Below are 19,590 nucleotides of genomic sequence, written 5' to 3'. Positions count from 1 at the left end.
CCGGGTGGGTTTGTTGCTGTGTCCCATCAGGGTGTCTTGATGAGCAGACAGACTAGGATTTTGTACCAAAGAGGCCCTCAGCCACTCAGCATGAATAACATAGTTTATTTCGCCCACAGGTAATAGTGTGGGTTGGTGGTTCAAGCTGGCATGGAGGTTTGAAGGTGTTCCCGTGCCCACAGCTCCCCAGATCACCCTCCTCCTTGGGACACACAGGACACAACTTCAAAAAACCCTCTTACCCAGAATAGTCCCACTCTTTTAGGCCTCTTCTCCCTGGTCCACTCTGCCCCAGATCTCTGGTCTCTTGAAAAGAGGCTCATCTATGTGGCTTCTTAAACCACAGGGCAAGCTCCCTGTGGGGAAGTCGCCCTCTCTCAGTGACACAGGGCCACTGAGTGTACTTTCTCCTTTGTTATTATTTTTACTTTTTTCTTTCTGTGGCTGTAGTTATCTGTCCACATCCTGGATCTTTGGACAAATTACTTCATTCTGTGCCCCAGTTTCCTCATCTGTAAAATGGGGATAAATGTAGTTGCCCTCCTAGGGTAGCTGTGATGATCAAATGAGCATAAACCTGTTAGAATTGAACCTAACATATGTTACGTGCTATTTAAATAATAATCAGCATGACTGTCTCCTTTGATTCTCTCAATTTCCCCATGGGGTGGAGAGGCGGGCTTCACTTCATTTGCAGACACAGAAATGAAGGGCCAGAGAACTGAAGCCAGTGGCCCAAAGTCACAGCGCTGGCAGGTGGCCGAGTCTGGGTTTAATCCAGACCTGAACCTCAGTTACCTCATGATAACATTGGGTGATGAGAGTACCGCCTCCTGGGATTAGGTTGTGATGACCCAGTGCCATCATGCAGTCGGGTAATAGGCACATGGAGGGCACTGTTCAAACGTCTGTGCCCCACCCTGCCACACCAACGTCCTCATGGAGCCACCAGGGATCCCAGCTGCCCTGCTCCTGGCAGCCCCCGGGTCAGCTGCTTCTGTTTGGTGGGCGGGGCAGCTGGGCCGACAGAGAAGCTCATTGTCTGCGTCGTCTGGGGCTCTATTGTTGGGGCCCCCTCCCAGGGTCCAGCCCCAAGACACTCTGAGCAGTCGCTCCGGCTCGTCTTGGCTTCCCGGGGTGGAGGAGGGGGAAGTGTGCAGATAAACAACTGTACGCTGAAGACTGGATCAGCAGCCTGGTTCTTCCGATAAGGACACTGGGGCTCAGAGAGCCTACGGGACTGGGGAGCGCTTGTCTCATGTCAGAGACACCGAAGATGGGGCTAGGTGAGGGGGTTGGCCTCAAGTCAGAAAGGCCGTGCATCCCTTTAGGTCGGAGACGTCAGGGCCAGGGCACACGGCCCCACTCTCCCCTTTTACTCGTGGAAACAGACCCCAGAGCGCGGATGCGTGCTCAGTGCCACACGCCACTCCGCCTTGGAGTCCTCAGGGGAGCCCGGCCCCCAACGCCCAGGCTGGGACGGTGCAGAAACGCCGCCGGAGGCGGGGCATGTGATGGCCCCTCCCTTGGGGCGGGGCGATGACGCCCGTTCCAGCTCTGTGACGCGCGGTCAAGAAAACCCGTGCGGCCATCCCCCCAATGGGCGTGGCTTCCGAGCCAGGCGCGATCCCATTGGATATTTGTCTGCGGAAGGCGGGATTTAGCTCTTGATGGGCGTCAGGGGCGTGGCCTCCTTCCCGCAGGAGCGCCCCGTGCGGGACTCCAGCTCTCTGTGACGCAGCGCGGGCGCGGGCCGGGCGGAGCCGAGCCTTCGGAGCTCCGCCTCCAGCGGAGGCGGCCGAGGCCGGGGGCGTGTCGTGGGCGGGGCCACGCCCCGCCCCGCCCGGTCGCGGAGTGGTGGCAGCGCAGGGAGGGCCCGGCCCCGGGATGTGAGTGCGGCTGGGGTAGGGACGCGGGATGGGGCACGGGGCCAAGCACCGGGGGTTGCCAGGGGTCCCCGTGGGCGGGAGCACCAGTGCGCGGGCGGCCTGGCGAGCCCGCCAGGTGCGGGCCCAGGTACGGCGGGCGAGGGGTGCTCGGGCAGCGTGTGCCCAGGCCGGCCTCGCGTGTCCTAATCTGCCCGCGCCACTAATCTGCGGCCCACGGGACGGGAGCTGGCCGCAAGCCCCGACCTGGCGGCGGCCCGCGACATGCGCAGCTCTGACGTCTGCCCGCGGGCCCCACTAGCTGTGCGGAGGCCCCCGCAGTGGCAACTGGGTTTCTGCTCCCTGTGCGGCGGCTGGGGAGCTGGGATGGGGGGTCCGCTGCGCGGCGGGGTCCGAGGTGACCCCCATTCCTGGCTCTGGCTTGGGCCGCAGCCTGCGTGAGCCCCGACCTGCTGTTTCCGGAAACTGTCCCCCCAGCTCTCAGAGATAGGGCGCTTTCTATGCTCAGTGGTTAAATGCGTTATCTCAATCCTCCTAACAGCCACACGTTTTACAGTTGAGGAAAGTGAGGCCTAAGGTCACACAGCTACTCAGTGTAATTGCTATAATGTGGGGTTGAGACGCTGAGGTCTCGTGGCCAGACCCACCTGGGTGCACAGAAACTGCTCCACAGACCCGCTGTGTGACCTTGGGCACACCTGGTCCCCTCTTGGGGCCCCTGGTGCGATGGTGGTGCTTCCCTCCTAGGGCTGCTGCGGGGACTGGGTTGGATAGTGTGGGAAAGAGCCGTGCAGAAAGGAACCCGCAGTGTTGTTGTTGTTGCTGTTGCCAAGTGACCCTTTCTCTGCCTGCCGCCGCGGGAGCTAGTGGTACTGGGTCAGGGCTGTCTGTTCATTCAGAGCCGGCTGGCGCAGAAGGGGAGGCTGCTTCCCACACTGAGGATGTCCCTGTCTGTCCCTGTGCCCACGGAAGGCCACACCCAACCCAGCTGTACCAGCATGTGCCGGAGACACGCTGGCCCATCGTGTACTCGCCGCGCTACAACATCACCTTCATGGGCCTGGAGAAGCTGCACCCCTTTGACGCAGGAAAATGGGGCAAAGTGATCAGCTTCCTGAAAGGTATGGAAGGCCCCCCGGGACCCTACTTCTGCTTCCTCTGCCCATTGCCACCACCCCGTGCTGTCTTCCCCAAACATAAGCTTCAGACCCTCCCAGCTCCAACCCTCAGACTGCCTTCCACACATGCTGTCAAGACGATCTTTCCAGACTTCGAAGCATGACATGCCCCTGTATCCCACCTTCACTGGCTCCCCGTTGCTGTGGACCTAAGTCCCGTCTCTGTCCCTGGAGGCCCAGTACAAGGGGAGCTGATGAATGAATGATGGGCCCAGGGAAGCCGTCTCCAGGAAGTTTGGAGGAATGTAATGTCCATGGCCTACAAGCTCAGAGGGCCCCGGAGGTTGGACAGCCTTTGCTCCAGCCCCAGTGATTACAGATGGAGGAGACTGAGGCCCAGGAAGGTTAGCAAATGTGCCCAAAGTCACACAGCCATTAAGTGGGAGCGTGGGGTCTGGAACTCTCAGCTCCACATTCCTCCCCTCCGCGGCTCATCCCCTGCACAGGGTGATACTCTGGGGAGCTCACTATTTCGACTGCTGCTTGTAATCCAGGGGTCTGGTTCAAGTGGAAGATTCAGGCCTCACAGTGGGCCAGTGAAAAATATGTTCTTATTCCCTGTCTTGGGGGTTCTTAAACTGAGGGAGGTAGGAAATGTTCCCTGCAGTGCCACCTAGCACAGAATGAAGAGTTGAATATCTTTAAATCACACAGCCCTTCTGATCACACCTTGGAGGAAGTTGCACTTTGTGGCTAGCCCACCTCCCTTGTAACAAATCTAGGGCAAGCCTAGGGCTCTGCACCTTGCAGAGAATAGAATCAAATCAGAGATTCGTAACACTGTTGTTTGATTTTGTATCTTTGGTTTTTATATTCTGGTTCACTTCTATTGATGGTAAGTGATACTGATTTTCCATTGGCAAGAGTGACCAGAGTGAGTATTTAAAGAAAAATACTAAGAAGAAAAGCTTACAGTGCCCCTTGGGCTCCTGTGTCGCTCAGGAGCTGTACAGAGGGGTTCCTTGTCCCCCTCATCTCTGAGCTGACAGTCCTCCTGAGTTCCTGCCTTTCTCCTCTGAGGATGTGGGTGGAAAGGAGGCAGGGCCACAGGGTGAAAGGCCTTGGGTGCCACCAGGGCAGGAGCTGGCCCTTTGCCTGAAGGCAGTGGGGAGCCATGGAATGTTCAGGGTGGGAGGATACCTGCTGTATGCGGAGCTATTTGTGGGAAATATATGGAATTAGTTGGTCTCTACCAGGGTTGCCTTCTAAGGGTGACACATTAAAACAGGTCCCTTAGAGTCTAACCTCATCCTTCAATTTCCCTTGAGCCCAGAGCATCATGGTCCTGTTCTCACTGTGCCTCTGAGCTCTCTGCCTCAGTTTCTTCCTCTGCAAACTGGAGCGAATCCTGTGTGGTGTGTGTGAGGGGTGAGGACACAACGCAGTGTTCCCCAAACATCAGTCCTTTGCAACCCACTCTCGGGGCCTTGCAGTCGCCTCCTACCACTGGTTCCATCATTTCCTTCCTGTTTTGTAGTGACTTAGCCTTCATTTTTAAAAACTTGAATAAATTTGTTTTAAAAGGGAACATCACGTCCTCTAAATAGAAAAAGCCAGTTTTATTTGCCACACATCGAAGGTCATGTTCAAAAAAATAAATGCAATGAAAACAACAGTGTATTTCGGCTCAGGGTGCTTCCTGTTGCTGTGAAACTGATTGCTGGGTTTGGGAGTGGTTAAAAAAATGGAGATGAACAAGGGTCAAGCGTATTTAAAGAGGGGCCATAGCACACCGAGCCTCCCATGATGTCTTCCAAAGGTGGAGGGAAAATTGATCAGAAGAGCTTTTCTCCCCTTGAGAGTCAACCTTCAACCCCTGCCCCACCCACCTCTGAAAGGTGGTCAGTCACAGCTGAACTCATCTCCCGGCTGTCAGCGGCCTGGGGCCCACGAGGCTCACTGTGCACAAGGTCTCACCCCTGGCCCGAGGCCTGGGAGGTGGCCCTGCTCTCCCACTGCCCACCTTCTGCTGGGGCAGAGCTGTCTGAGACTGAGTCTGCAGCCTGTGGAGGGGCTGGGCCGGGCCTGCCTGGAGGCCAGCGGGGATGCAGGTGCCTGCTCTGTGCTTTCAGAAGAGAAGCTCCTGTCGGACAGCATGCTGGTGGAGGCGCGGGAGGCCTCGGACGAAGATCTGCTGGTGGTGCACACGCGGCGCTATCTCAGCGAGCTCAAGGTATAGGGCCTGGGGGCTGCCAGCTGGGAGGGGCAGCCAGAGTGGAGGGGGGCTCCACTCCTGTCCCTCTGCAGGGGGAGCACGTGAGTCTCTGGTCCCCAAGAGGAGACACCGGGGTCGGGCTGCTCCAGGGGTGGTGAGCTCCCCACCCTGGGAGTGTGACAGCAGGATGGCCACTTGGTGGAGATGGAGCCTCCACTGGGGCTTGGGGCGTCCATCTCAGTGACTTTCAGTCTGTGCTCTGTCGACAGGCCTCAGAGACCCCTGCTGGGATGACGCATGGGGGACCCCAGCCCCTTGGCCCCATCCAGCCAAAGCTGTTCCCGTTGGGCCTGCTTTTATATTGGGCTGAAGTTTCAGCTTTTCTTCTAAGGGCTTCTACTGCTTAAGACTTGTTCAAAACTGTTGGGCTGAAAACTCATTTTTACACCCCAAGGCCCAGCAGGGGACATAGACAAGAGGTCAGGAGGGGTGGTGGGTAGTGTCGGGAGGCGAACCAGAGCTCCTACCCTTCCTAGGCCAGCGGCCACCACCCAACTCCATGGTGGGCGCAGCACGGCCAAGGGCCTGACTTTTAAAGAGAAGCCAGAAGTTCAGATCACTAAGAGACAGTTCCTGATTCCTTAATGTAGCAACTCAAAATGAGTTTAAAAATTGTTTTAAATCCCACCTACTGACCGACCTGCGCCTGCAGGCTGCCTGCCAGTGACCTCCTTCCTGAGGATCCACACAGCTCTCGAGGGTGGCTACAGTTAGGAGGGTGGAGGTGCTCAGTCAGTCCTGTGTGGGGGCAGGGGGGAGGCTGGGCCAGGGTGGCCCCAGAACCTGGCGGGGTCAGGGATGCTACAGGGCCTCAACCCCGAGTGTGGGAGCCCTGACCTGACTGCTAGGCTCCCCAGCAGGACTCAGACTCAGAGCCAGAGAGGATTCCAGAGGTCACCAGGCCCCTCCCCTCTGCAGACGAAAAAGCCTAGGCCCAGAAAGGGGCCACTGCTGCACAAGGTCACCTGGGAAGTCTGGCAGGCCTGGGGGGGACTCGAGACAGGGTGTCCAGTCCAGTCTTCCCAGGTCCTGGTCATAGCTGTTGCCCTCCCTCCTGCCCCAGCTCTGGCCCTGAGCTGTGAGAATTCTAGATGGAGCTGCGACAGTGTGAGCTCAGGAGGATCACCAGGAAGAGGGTGAAACTTGGCTCCTGGGAGAGAGAGGTGTGCAAGGTCTTGGCAGGAAGCCCAGCACTTGGCTGCCCTGGTTTCCTGGGGCCCGGACATGCATGATCACCGTCCATAGGCCAGGGGCTGGGCCAGGAGGACATGGGTGCCAGAGTCCAGGGGGAGGGCAGGGGTGGCTACAGGAGGCACAGGCACTGAGCTGGAGCAAGGTGGGGCCGGGGGAGTGAGTATGCCGGGACAAAGCTGGAGTCAGGGGAGAGGCTCCAGGGCCCCATCCATCTGAAGGGCCTTTTGAAGAGCTGACTGCATGCCTGGCCTTGGGCCCCCAGAAGCCTGAAGACCGCTTACTATATGATAAGTAGTAAAAACAAGTATTAACAGGCAGAGTCCCAACTAGAAAACTGAGGTCCAGGACAGGAGGAGGATTCAGGTATGCCAGCACAACCAAGACACTATGATTGAGCTATATATTTGACTTGAAGCTCCCTGGCAGCCAGAGCAAAAAGAGAAACATGATGATTTCCATATGACCTACTAAGAAGGAGAAGTGTTCAGTCGTCTAACACATCTATAGGGAGTACTCACTATGTATTGAGTACAAAAGAAGAGTAAGCTAGGTTCCCTGCTCCCAAGGCTTTGCATTTTCATTGTAGAAGACTGAAAATAAAGAAGTTACCACACAGTTGTGTTTCAGAGAGCACCCAAGGGCTCTGAAGGGAAAAAAAGAAAAAGGGTAACTGGGCGGAGGTGTGCTCATTTGGCCTGAGTAGTCAGGGAGGGCTTCACAGAGGAAGTGATGTGCCAGCTGAGACCACAGAATGAGGAGCAGGTGATAATGTGGGGTTTTAAGGGAAGAATGTTGCAGAGTCTCAGGGATGGAGGGGGAGGGGACTTGGTCCCCCCTGGAAGCAGCCATATTCAAACACTGAGGGGGTGCGTGAAGTGGTCAGGGAGGCCGGCAGCACTGGGCCATGGGCTCTGCAGGCCGCGGAGGAGTTTGGACTTCGTCCCAGGTGTCACAGGAGAGTGACATAGGGCCACATGCCCTTGACACAAAGGTGAGACCCATGTCCAGTCCAGGCATTGTCTCACAGTCATAGAAAACAAATTTATGGTTACCCAAGGGGAAAGGGGGGACATATGTTAGGAGTTTGGGATTAACAGATACACACTACTACAAATAAAATAGATGAACAGCGCAGCACAGCACAGGGAACCATATTCAATATCTTGTAATAAACTACAATGGAAAATAATCTGAAAAAGAATACATGTGTAACCGAGTCACTATGCTGTCCACCGGAAACTAACGCAGCCTTGTAAATCGACTATACATCCATGAAAAAGAAAGACTCACTCCCCTCGCACCAGGCGTCTCCACTTCACTCCTCGCGATGGCTGAGTCCTGGTCTGTCGTGTGGATGGACCGCATTTTGTTTATTCCTTCCTCGGTTGGTGGACGTTGGGAGTTCTTTCCAGCTTTTGGCCTTTGTGCCTTTGTTGCTGTGAACATTCACGAACAAGGGCCTGTTTCAGTGCGTATTTCCAATTAGTTCGGGGATACACCTAGGAGCGGAATTGCTGGGCCATCAGGTAATTCTGTTGAACTTTCTGAGAAACAGCCAAAATGATTCCCACGGCAGCTGCACATTTTGTGTTCCTGACAACTGCGCACAGGGTTCCAACATCGCTGTAGCTCCACAACGCTTGTTTTCCGTTTTGTTAACTGAAGCCAGCTTGGTGTGAACCGTATCTCATTGTGGTTTAATTTGCATTTCCCTAATGGTTAATGACCGAGCACCTTTCCATGTGCTTCTTGGCCGCTTACGTATCTCCTTTGAAGAAGTGTCTGTTGGCCCATTTCAAAAATTGGGTTGTTTGTTATTTTTGTGGTTGAGTCATAGTTCTTTATATATCCCGGATTTATAAATAATACTTTCTCCCATTCTGTGGTTTATGTTTTCACTCCATTGATGTTCCAAATTTTTAAACTTTGCTGAAGTTCAATTTGTATTTTTTTTTCTTTTGTTGGTTGTGCTTTTGGTGTCGTATCTAAGGATCCATTGCCAAACCCAAGGTCATGAAGATTAACCCCTATGTTTTCTTCTAAGAGTTTTATAGTTTTAGCTTATATTTAGGTCTCTGATCCATTTTGAGTTAATTTTTGTATGTGGTGTGAGGTAGGGGTCCGAGTTCATATTTTGCGTGTGGACACCCTGTTCTCCCAGCACCGTTTGTTACAGAGACTGTTCTTTCCCCATTGACTGGCCTGGGGGCCCTGCTGGAAAGTCACTTGGCCACAGATGTGTGGGTTAATTCTGGGCTGTCTGGTCTCTTCCCTCGGTCTGTGTGCCCAGCCTGCACCACTTGGATTGCTGAAGCTTGGTGGTCAGCTTTGGAATTGGGAACTGTGAGTTCTCCAACTTTGTTCTTTTTTAAGACTGTTTTCGCTTTTCAGGGTCCTTTAAGATTCCATGTGAATTATTGGATTAACTTCTTCATTTCCAAAAAAAAAATAAAAAGGCATTGGGATTTTGATAGGGATTGTGCTGAATCCGTAGATGAATTAGGAGAGTATTGTCATCTTTACAATATTAAGCCTTCCATCCCATGAACACGGGGTGTCTTTCCACTTATTTAGATCTTATTTAAGTTCTTTCAACAATGTTTTGTAGTTTTCAGGGTCCAAGTCTGTTACCTGCTTGGTTAAATTTATTCTTTTTGATGTTGTTGTAAATGAACTTGCTTTCTTCATTTCCTTTTCAAGATATGGCTTCAATATCTCTCATCCTCCACCCCCCACTGGCTGCTGAGGGTGGGGGCAGGCAGTGACTTACCGTTTTACTCCAGTGGCTCATTTGTTTGCTCACTTATTCATGGAGAACAGTGGTTCTGTGCCTCCACATGCCAGGCCTGTGCTGAGGGGTAGGGTTGGTGTGACGGACAGGTGGAGCCAGCCGCCTTCCTCTCACTAGGTCTGCCCACCACCACACACATGCACACAGGTGCCCCCTACCCACCAGCACGTGCATGCGTGCGCACACACACACACACGCGCACACACACACACACGGGTCTTGCAGCTGTCTAGACTCCCTCCTCCCAGCTCTAGCTTCCCAACCCACACCCTCCCTGGCCCCTTGGTGCCTCTGTGTTACAGTCAGAAGAGATGGGGCGCCCGCGGGCTTCTCTCTTCTTAGACCACGAGCAGTGCTGCTCCTGGGGCCGCCCTCCGTGGCTCCTGCATTGAGTGAGGAAGCAGAGAGAGCATCCCCAGTCTTCAGCCGTCCTCAGCCTTCCCTGCCTGGGAGGGGTGCCACGTGGGCATTTGGCAGCGGTGCAGGCAACCTGGGGGCAGCACATCTGGACCCTGACCAAAGTCTCCCCTGTTGGCTGGTGGCTGAAGCTGCAGGGGCCCCTCTGGGGGCTGACGTGGGTTCTGTCCTGCCCCCCTGCCCTGGCCTCTCATGGGTGCCCCTGGCAGAGGTGCCCTGGGTCCTGTCCCACTTCTCTGCCCCATCCTCCCCTGCTCCTCTCTGCTGATTCTCCCCACCCCACAGTGGAACAGGCCCAGGCCCCTCCCGTCCTAAATCCCCCTGACGGGTGAGCGTAGAGCCATCTTCCTGTTCTCCCTCTCAGGGCCTCTCTTAGGAAAACCTTCTCTCTGCCTGCCCTCCTCTGGCCCCCCCTACACCCTGCCACCCCTCCTGCCCTCAGTCCTCCCATGGGCTCCCCTTCTGGGCCCCGGCCCTCTGCCTTGGGTCCCCACCTGCTGCCTGGACCCGCCCATCTCGCCTCCCCCAGACCCTCGTCAGCCCTCACTCCCTCCCGGGGGCGGCTGCCTCTGTTACTCCCTTAGCTGGTCCTGTCACTGCGGCAGCTTGGGAGCTGCGCACGTCTGACGGCTTCCCACTGCTCTGGGGATGCCCTCTGAACGCCCTTGGGCAGACCAGGCCCTTCCGACCAGCGGCCAGCACAGCCCTGTCCCAGCTGCGCCATCTTCTCCTTACAGGTGTCAAGCCCCTGACTGAGGTCACCATCTTACCGTGACCCCTGCGTCTGGGTAACTGCCGTCCAGCTGCAGTCTCAGCATGACGTCACCATCTCCCAAAGCCTCTCGCCCCACCCCCACCCAGACTGTTTTTCTCCCCCCACCACCCTACGCATAGCTGTCATAGGGCATGTCAGCGCCTCCCAGCTTGGCAGATGTCCATCTGTGAGCGCAGGACCAGCCCCACCTCCGGGGCCTGGCGCCCAGCAAGATCTTCGTGAATACCTCCCACGTGCCGGGGCCCCTGCAGGGCTCTGCCTGGGGTCGGTGCTGAGCAGGGGCCTGGACCTCAGGCATTCTCAGCCAGGCAGGAGATGGTCCAGGATGAGGGTGCCCGGACGCTTGCCCAGGCCCCTGGAGGTGGTAGGGAAAGCTGTGTCCTGATCGTGGTGCAGAGGCCTTTTGGGTGCCCCAGATCCTCCCGCCCCAGCAGCAGAGATGAGGGCGTCCAGCCCCTTAGGAAGGGACTTCCGATTCCCAGTGGTTGGAGATGGTGTGCTGTGCTGGGGAGCCGGAGCCCTGCGCTCCAGACTCGGCTCTGTCAGTGACTCATTGTGACCTTGGGAGGAAAGATCCTTCCCCTAGGGCCTCAGTGTCCCCTGTGTGCAGTGGGCGGGCTGGGCCAGTGCTGGGTCCTTTCCCCAGTGAGCTGGAGTCGCCGGCAGCTCTTGTTCTGGGCACTAGAGGGCAGCAGAGGGCCTGGGAGCAGGAGGTCGGCGGGCTGACTCGCAGCTCGGTAAACGCGGTGCCAATGTCTCTGCACCGAATCCAGAGCTCTCATTTCTCACCCGAGGAGCTGCACTTGTGGGGAGCTCCCCAGGCACCCTGAAGCTGGCACAGGGGGAGTCCGCTCCCCCACTGCTGCCTCTGGGCCCACCGGGCAGAGGGAGGCCAACGACCCGCGTGTCTTTCCACAGTGGTCCTTTGCGGTTGCAGCCATTACGGAGATCCCCCCTGTCATCTTCCTGCCCAACTTCCTCGTGCAAAGGAAGGTGCTGAAGCCCCTGCGGACCCAGACGGGAGGAACCATAATGGTAGGTGGGGGGCCGGCGGACGGAGCAGCAGCGGTGGGCAGGGGCCCCCGGGATCCTTCCCCACACCCCTTGTCTGCCCAGGCTCTCCATCCGGAATGCCCTGTCTCACTTAGTGGTTGAGCAAAATCTTCTAAATAGTACGTAAGGCAGCAACAAGAGCTCTTTCTTCCAAAGGCTCCGCATCTGGGACATTAGGAGTCACTGTTCCTCCCCCAAGACCGCCTATTGGAGTTACTGTGTTTGCTGGTGTTTAAGATGCTGCCTCACCACCCCCAGGGAGTGTGTCCTAAAACTGACTCCGAGGTTGCAGATTTCAGATGGAAACAAAACCCAATGAGTTCAGTGCGATGGTGGGTGTGGCAGCCGAGAACAAAGCTGGCTTTCGCACCCTGTGTGTAGGTTTCCCTAAAACTGGCCGCAGGCTGCGGCGTTGATGGAAGAGGCGCATTTCAGATTTAAGTTGGATGACCTAACTCAGACCTAGACCAACGCCTGTGATCCCTGTAGTTTCCTTTTAAGCTTTGCTAATTTGTACATTCTTTTTGGTTTATGAGAATCGTCCTGCCCACTCTCAAATTTTGATTTCCTACAGGATTTCAGTCTTAAGTCCACAGTATTTCCACAGCAGAAATGTCTGTTTTCCCTTTGAAAGACACATTAGCATCCTTGTCAGCTCATGTGCAGTCCTAGGAACGAAACTTTTAATTTTCTCCAGTTTCCTCCCAAAACTGCAAAGGGGCTTACGCACTGCATGTCTCATAAACCAGCCGATCCGGAGTGTGCTGGGGGGGGGTGCCTCCTGTACCCCCACCTCACAGCTCACCCCCACTTCGGAGGGGGCTGGAAACGGTGTGGATGGGATGAGTGAGTGGGTCAGTGAGTGAGTGAGTGAAGGACTAGCCTCCTGCAGCCTCACTCAGTGCTTGTCTCCCCAGGCGGGGAAGCTGGCCGTGGAGCGAGGCTGGGCCATCAACGTGGGTGAGTGCCCTGGGGCCGGGCCTGGGCCCTGAGGGAGCCAGAGGGTAGGACCCTGGAGCAGACGTGCAGCTACCTAGTGCTGGGGAGGGACCCTCCCCCCCCCCCGCCACCTAGTGCCTCCGACCAGGTGGGACCCTGGTCTGAAAGACTTCCCCCAGGAGGCTTCCCAGCTTCGCCTTTGCACACTTCCAGTGACAGGAAGCTCATTCCTTTCCAGAGAGCCTGGGCAGCTCTGCCTGGGGCTAAATCCTGCAGAGTGTCAGATGCTCCCCTCAAACCCTTCATCAGCCTCCTGGGGCCCGGGACAGCCTGTGGGGGCTCTGTCTGCCACGTCACACTGGGCAGACAGGGCTAGGGCCAGTGCCACACCCTGAGGGCTAGCATGGCCCCTGGACTCTGCAGGATTGTCTCACGCGAGGGCTGCTCGCCTGGTCTTCCTTGTCCCCGTCGTTGTCTGGCAGGGAGGCTCAGCAGGTCACACTTTGCAAATCCCTTTTCTGTCCAGTCTCCTGTGTGGGCTGGTACTGCTCTCAGCTGTGTTATATGGGTGAGGAAACAGATGTGGAGAGAGGCCTGGTGGCTCGCCCAGCGCCCCAGAGCAGGGGCCCCACCTTTGGCGCTGAGCTCTGGGAGGCCAGGTGCGCAGCGGGAGGGCTGGCATCACCATGAGGTTATGATACTCTGCTGATCAAGCCGGATGAGTGACGCATGGGCTGGGTGTCTGCAGCAGGGCTCCCACAGGTGTGCCGGAAGCCCTCCCCATGGGAGGTGGTGTGGCCTGAGATTGCTTAAGAGCCTGGGTCCTGATCCAGTCTGGGTCTGAATCATGGTTCTGCTGTTAGCTAGCTGTGTGATCCTGGGCCAGTTGCTGACCCTCTCTGTGCTGCAGTTTCCTTATCTGTAAAATGGGGGCAGTGATAGCAGTGCCCCCTCCTAGGGCCGTAGGGAGGCTTCAGCGAGCTCAGTGCTGAGGTGGGAGTTCACCACTGGCTGTAATCTCATGGTTATGATCCATCATGGCCTCCTGGGTGGTGGAAGAGACAAGCCCCTTGTACCCCTGGGCCCGGCTTCACTCTGCTGGGTGGGGCGGCTGTTGGGATCAATGTCAGAGGCCCCTGCAGGTCAGGGGAGTGGGGCTCTGTGGGTGTGGAGGCTGTGGTCTCAAGGTTGGGGAAAGAGGGGGCTGAACCCTGGTCTCCAGGGCCCTCCCCGTTGCCATGGGCTGCTATGACCAGCAGGGGGCGCCCTTCTGACCATCCCCTTCCACCACCCACAGAATCTGGTGGTCCCAAGGTAAACGGGTCCCCCAGAGCCCCACTGCCCCTTCCTTGTGTGGGAGTCGCAGGGGGCAGGCCCCAGCCCTGTGGGGACAAGGAACAGCTCTCTGCCTTGGGGAGGATGAGCTCCCATCCCCTGGCGGGGGGGTGGGCATTGGAGGCTGACTTGCAGGGACATCCGAGAGGCGTCTAGCTGTGGGCAGGGGTGGCCGTGATGACGCACTGTCTGTGCCCAGGCACCAAGTTCACTTTGCCCCCCCAGAGGTGTCCCTAGGGGGTGAGTGGGGGGGCGTGGGGGGTTGGGGAGAGGCTGGGAGGGAAGAGGGGCGGGAGATCCCGGGCCGAGCCCTTGAGCCGGCCCTGACCGAGCCATGTCTGTCCTGGCAGGTGGAGGCTTCCACCACTGCTCCAGCGACCGGGGCGGGGGCTTCTGCGCCTACGCGGACATCACGCTGGCCATTAAGGTGCGCCCCAGAGCACGTGGGGGCTCGCCTCCAGGAGCTTCCCTGGAACAGCCCCCCAGTTTGGAGTTCTCAGCCGACATTGCAGAGAAGGGAACTGGGGCTCAGGAGGGGAGGGAGCTCAGCCGGGTCGCTCAGCCAGGTGGGGACCCAGACCCAGGTCCCACACGTCCTCTCGCGTGGGGCCTGTGCCCTTGGGTGAGGACAGCCTTCAACCAGGGCAGGGGACTGGCGGGGAGCAGCTTTCTTGTCAGTATTAAATTATGAGAGGAAGAGGGTTGCTCCAGAAGAGCAAGGGGGCGAGAGAAGTAATAATCGCGTTGGTGAAGGTAGCAGCGGGCATTTACTGTGGGCTCCCCCTGTGCCAGCCTCCGAATCCAGGGCTCACCCATTAATCCATGTTACAGACGGGGAAGCTGGGGCCCAGACGGGTGGGGTCACAGCCCAAAGGGGCAGAGCTGGCACTGACCCCACTGCTCCCCCAGCCCGGCCTTGTGCTGGGAGCCAGAATGGGCCAACGTGGGTCCTGTCCTCCCAGGGCACAGACTCAGAGAGGAGGGGGCAGATCCGCAGGCCCCAGCCATTAGGAGAAGGGTCGCCCTGGAGGCCTTCCTGGAGGGTAGGGGAAAGGAGGAGGCTTTAGGGCTGGGCCTTGCAGGAAGGCAGAGACTGCAGAAGGAAGCTCCGGGCACAGCCTGGAGGGGAGGTTCCCGGCTCTGCACCCTCCACGTTTCCCCAGGAATCCTGGGCTCTCTCTGAGGGCCAGCCTGATGTTCCTCTTACCTCCTGATCTCCAGCCCTTCAGGGCACAGCACGCGCCCCCTCCTCCAGGGAGCCTTCCCTGAACATGCACGCATGCTCCTGTGGAGCCACACAGCTCTCTTGAGTGGTGGAGGCTTTGCCCGGTGGCCTGACCTTCCCCAGCATGTACAAGCTCCCACCCCACCCCCTCACCAATGGGGGTCCCTGAGGGCTGCATCCTCCAGTCTGTGTGGGTCCTCACCCTCCTCTCTACCCCGGGCAGTTTCTGTTTGAACGAGTGGAGGGCGTCTCTAGGGCCACCATCGTGGATCTGGATGCCCATCAGGTGAGTGTCCCGTGGGGGCTGGGGTCTCAGGGGCCCGGTCCCCAAGGGCCTCCCATACTCCCCATCAGCCTCTGTCGGACACACGACCCCTTCCTGTGGGCCGCCTCCCCAAGGAGCATCCCCAAGCCTCAAGCTGGGCCTCTGCCACTGGCCTGCAGGTGCCTGGGGCATCTCCTTGGGTGTGGAGGAGAGTCCTGGTTTGGCCAAGGACGCCTGCCTGTGAGCACGCCCGTGTGCTCCCCGCAGGGCAATGGGCACGAGCGGGACTTCATGGGTGACAAGCGCGTGTACATCATGGACGTCTACAATCGCCACATCTACCCCGGCGACCGCCTTGCCAAGCGTAAGCTGCCCCCGCCCTCAGCCTCAAGTGCACTCTGGCTTGGATGAGGCTCTCTCTCTGGGGTATTTCCTCCATGCTGGGCCCTGCAGAGGTCACTTCATTTAGTTGTCCTCAGCATCCCCTTGAGGTGGGGACGGTCCCCGTTTTACAGACAAGGAAACTGAGACCTAAACTAACCGAGGTCATTGGACACACCCAATACCACACAAACTTGCCCGTGAAACACATGTGTGAGTCCTCATACTGGGGTAGCCACCAGAAGAATAAAATGCTCTTCTCTTAGGCACGCAGCTGTCTGGTAGGAAACAGGAAAGAACGAAAAAGAAACAAGAAGGGAAAAATACATAAATAGAACATATGAAGTAAGATGGCAGAAATCTTCAGTTCATACATAAGAGGGATTACAAAAAATACAAGCGGATTAGACTAATTGATCAAAAGGCAGAGGCTCTCAGATGAGCTTTGTGGGGAGGGGACATTTATGCAGGAAGAACCAGCGGGTCTGCTGTGGGTAACTCAGCCACTGATGTGGCCCCCAGAACCCGTTTCTGAACTGAATCTCTAATGTGCCGGACTTGGACCTGAAGGCACTGGGGTGTCCACACATCCAGGCGAGGGCTCACAGAGTGAGATCAGACACCAGTTGTGGGTCCCTGCGTCCCCAGGGCAGCATTTCATCTGTGATCCTGTTTTCCTTTCCTGTGGGTCTGTGTTTCAGCACTTCTGCTCTCTTTAGCTTGGCTTTGGGTGGATAAGAGGATGAGAGGTCGGGCAGTGCTGAGGGCAGAGCAGTTCCAGCTCTGCCTCGGGTACTGGTAGGGAAACGGGCAGACCTTGCCCTCCCGAGCCTCAGTGTTCCTCCTCTGCATGTTGGGGCTCTTCCTGCCACCCTGGCAGAGGCCATCAGGAGGAAGGTGGAGCTGGAATGGGGCACGGAGGATGACGAATACCTGAGTAAAGTGGAGAGGAACCTGGAGAGAGCCCTCAAGGAGCATCAGCCTGACGTGGTTGTGTACAATGCGGGCACGGACATCCTCGAGGGTGACCGCCTTGGGGGGCTGTCCATCAGCCCGCAGGTGAGTCCTGGCCCTGGGGCCGAGGTGGGTCTGTTCCTGGGACCCAGCAGCAGCAGGGAAGGTGGGCAGCCCTGGTGCTTCTCCTGATGTCAGAGGGGATGAGCTGAAGCAGCAGCAGTCCAGACCAGGGTTAGACCTGGAGCAGGACTTCCCGATACCCCGAGGACCCAGGCCTTCCCCATCCCCCCCCACAGGGCGTCGTGAGGCGAGATGAGCTGGTGTTCCGGATGGTCCGAGGCCGCCAGGTACCCATCCTCATGGTGACCTCGGGCGGGTACCAGAAGCGCACGGCCCGCATCATCGCCGACTCCATCCTTAATTTGCATGGCGTGGGGCTCATCGGGCCTGAGGCAGCCAGCGTCTCGGCACAGAACTCAGACACCCCTCTGCTGCCCCCGGAGGTGCCCTGACTGCACTGCCCTTGAGCGGCTCCCTGCCTGCTGCCCACCCACCTGCCCCTCAGTGCTTCTCCTTTTCCAACCAAGGGGTGGGGGGGCCTCGCGCACAGCTCCACTCTCTCCACTGGGTGTCGGGGGTCTCCAGGCCCCTCTGTGGGCGGGGGCAGAGGGCAGGGCCTGAGTCCCAGCACAACCCACACGGTCACGGTCACGGTCATGGCCTGACCAGGCCCTGTGCAGACAGACAGTGGTTCTCCCAGGAGGGAGGAGGGCAGGTGAGGCCCCCGGGCACAGGGAGGGCCCCCAGGGGTGGGGTGTTCTGGTTAACAAAACAGTACGACCGTTTCAGACCGAGGACATTTCCGTCTCTCCTGAGGCTGGGCCTCCTCCCTCCTCATCTTCACCCTCATCTCCTCGTCCCAGGCCTGGGAGGGCTGAGGGGTGCTGGAGCCAGGCCTCGGGAGGAGGGGGGGGGTCCCTGCATTCCCAGCCAGCGGGCAGGAGCCTTGGGCCTGGATGTCCGGGCGGCAGGGAGGGGGACACAGGTGGGTTTTCCCGTCTGTCACCCTCCAGCAGAGCAAGGGCTGGACCAGCTTTCCCAGAGCCTCTGCCTGGCAGTGCGCGGGAGGGGAGGCCTGAGGGGCCCCAAACCCGGATCTCCACAGTGTCTTGCCCATCCAGGGAGAGCGGCAGTTTGGGGGGTAGAATGCGTGGCTCAGGGACAGGCCTCAGCTCTGGAGGCTTGAGGGGGCAGAGGCAGGCGGGGCTCAGACGGGGAAATCGGGGCAGTGCAGGTGGCCATGCTGGGTCCTGCAGGTCCAGGCGGGAATGGGATGCGGGTGAGGCCAGGCTGGAGTTCCTGGAGGAGAGTGGAGGGTCTGCAGGTGGTGAGGGCAGGGGCTGCAGCCTCTGCTGGCCTCACCCAAAGTGCTGGGCCCTGATTGTGCTCTGCATTTGGGGTCCCAGGTGGGCTCTGACCTTGTCCTCAGCTCTACTCTGAGAGGGATGCTCAGCCCCTCCCCGGGAAGCTGGCACAGTGATGGGGAGGGGTGCACACTCCTCCTTGCCGGGGTGTGTTCTTCGTGATGAGATGGGGTGGGGCGGGAAGGCCGTCCATCCATGGTCAGTGTGGGTGTGGGACGTGTGCTCCTCGCCACCTGGGGGTCTCCTGAATTCACCCACTTTCTCCCTTATCCCCCTCACTGCTGTCTCTGCCGGGGTTGGGGGTGCTTCCGGGAAGGGTCCCAAGATCACCAATTGTCGAAAATGCTGACCACCTGGACCAGCCCTGAGGCACTAATCATGGCTTGGACGCCCCACCCTCCCTACCCCTCCCGTGGTCTCTGTCTCTGACTCGAGGCACCTAACACCCCTTCAACTCCCACTCAAGCCGGCGACCTCTGGGGGCAGGCGAGGGGCTGGCTTGTCCCCAGGGAGCCCATGTTTGAGAGACTCATAAAGGCTCTTCTTGATCAGAGCTGGCTGCCATGTGTTCTTGAGGTGGGGAGTCCCTTCCTCCGCAGGATGAAAGGAAACGAAGGTGGGAAAACCGCAGAGCACGAGGCCTGGCGTGGGGTCGCTGCCCGATGGGTGGGCGTATTTAATTCTGTCCTATGAAGAAGGTCGTTATTCCCATTTGACAGAGGAGGCAACTGAGACTCAGGAATTTGCCCGGGCCATGCATCTAGTGAAAAGCAGAGCCAGATCTGACCCCAGCTCTGCCAGATTCCAGAGTATCTGTTCTCAGCTGCCTCAGATTTGGCAAGGGTGAGGGAAGTGTTCTCCAGACAGAGAGGGGTTCGGGGTTGGGGCAGGCGGGGCTGGGCGGGCCGGCGGGGCTGGGCGGGCCGGCAGGGCTGGGCGGCGATGGGGGCTCGGCACCGTGTGGGAAGCGGCTGGGGGCCCTGGCCGGGGTTCTCCCTGCCCTGGGCTGGGCGCACATGCTGGAGCATCCGTGGGGCCGGGCCAGGCCAGAGGGGTCCCAGCAGGTGGGGAGCAGGACCCTGTCCTCAGCCTCGCAGAGGGACCATGGCACCCCCAGCGTTAGTGGCATGGCCTGGGTGGGGCGTGGCAGCCCCTCGAGAGTCAGTGCCAGGGACACGGACATCAGACGAAGACATCTGGGGCGGTGGGCAGGGGTCCAGGTCGGCCCCGTGCTGGGTGCGAGGAGGATGAAGGGTGGCAAGGCTCTGTTATCTCTGTTTTAAAGATGCAGACACCAAGGCACAGGGGGGTTAGTTGCTCGAGGTCCCCAACTAGTAGGTGGAGAGTGGGATTCCAGCCCAGGCCTTGGCTCTGGAAGCCACAGCCCCTTCCTCCTCCGCGGTTGAGGCCTTCAGGGACACTGTGCTCACCTGAAGGGCCGTCCTAGGGACAAACACCCAGGGGATGTTAGCCACGCGGGCGATGCTCTGGTAGCTCAGGGGGAGTGTTGCAATCTGTTCTAAAGATGTGTGTACTTGGCTCTTGGCAAACTGTA

At 58.3% G+C, this 19,590-nt stretch overlaps 1 protein-coding gene across 2 annotated transcripts; it reads left to right on the top strand.

Annotated features, from left to right (window-relative positions):
- Positions 1–1,757: 1,757 nt before the first annotated feature.
- On the top strand, positions 1,758–18,588 carry HDAC11 (histone deacetylase 11). 2 transcript variants are annotated; one of them, XM_032458743.1, is made up of 10 exons: positions 1,758–1,889; positions 2,859–3,007; positions 5,137–5,237; positions 11,375–11,491; positions 12,427–12,469; positions 14,134–14,210; positions 15,232–15,294; positions 15,541–15,637; positions 16,535–16,713; positions 16,908–18,588. In XM_032458743.1, coding segments are annotated over exons 1-10 (1,044 nt in total). In that variant the 5' UTR covers positions 1,758–1,887; the 3' UTR covers positions 17,124–18,588. The 2 variants fall into 2 exon arrangements, with proteins under 2 accessions (XP_032314634.1, XP_032314635.1); XM_032458744.1 differs by having other exon boundaries at positions 1,780–1,904.
- The last annotated feature ends 1,002 nt before the right edge of the window (positions 18,589–19,590 follow it).

This window comes from Camelus ferus, chromosome 17 (genome assembly GCF_009834535.1).
Source record: "Camelus ferus isolate YT-003-E chromosome 17, BCGSAC_Cfer_1.0, whole genome shotgun sequence".
NCBI lineage: Eukaryota > Metazoa > Chordata > Mammalia > Artiodactyla > Camelidae > Camelus > Camelus ferus.
This window is presented reverse-complemented; position numbering and strand designations above follow the sequence as displayed.

What these genes read in the sequence shown, in the direction of transcription:
- HDAC11 (XM_032458743.1), top strand. An exon ending in ACATCACGCTGGCCATTAAG is followed by an intron (nt 14,211 to 15,231) that starts GTGCGCCCCAGA and finishes TACCCCGGGCAG; the next exon opens with TTTCTGTTTGAACGAGTGGA. An exon ending in GGCTGTCCATCAGCCCGCAG is followed by an intron (nt 16,714 to 16,907) that starts GTGAGTCCTGGC and finishes CCCCCCCCACAG; the next exon opens with GGCGTCGTGAGGCGAGATGA.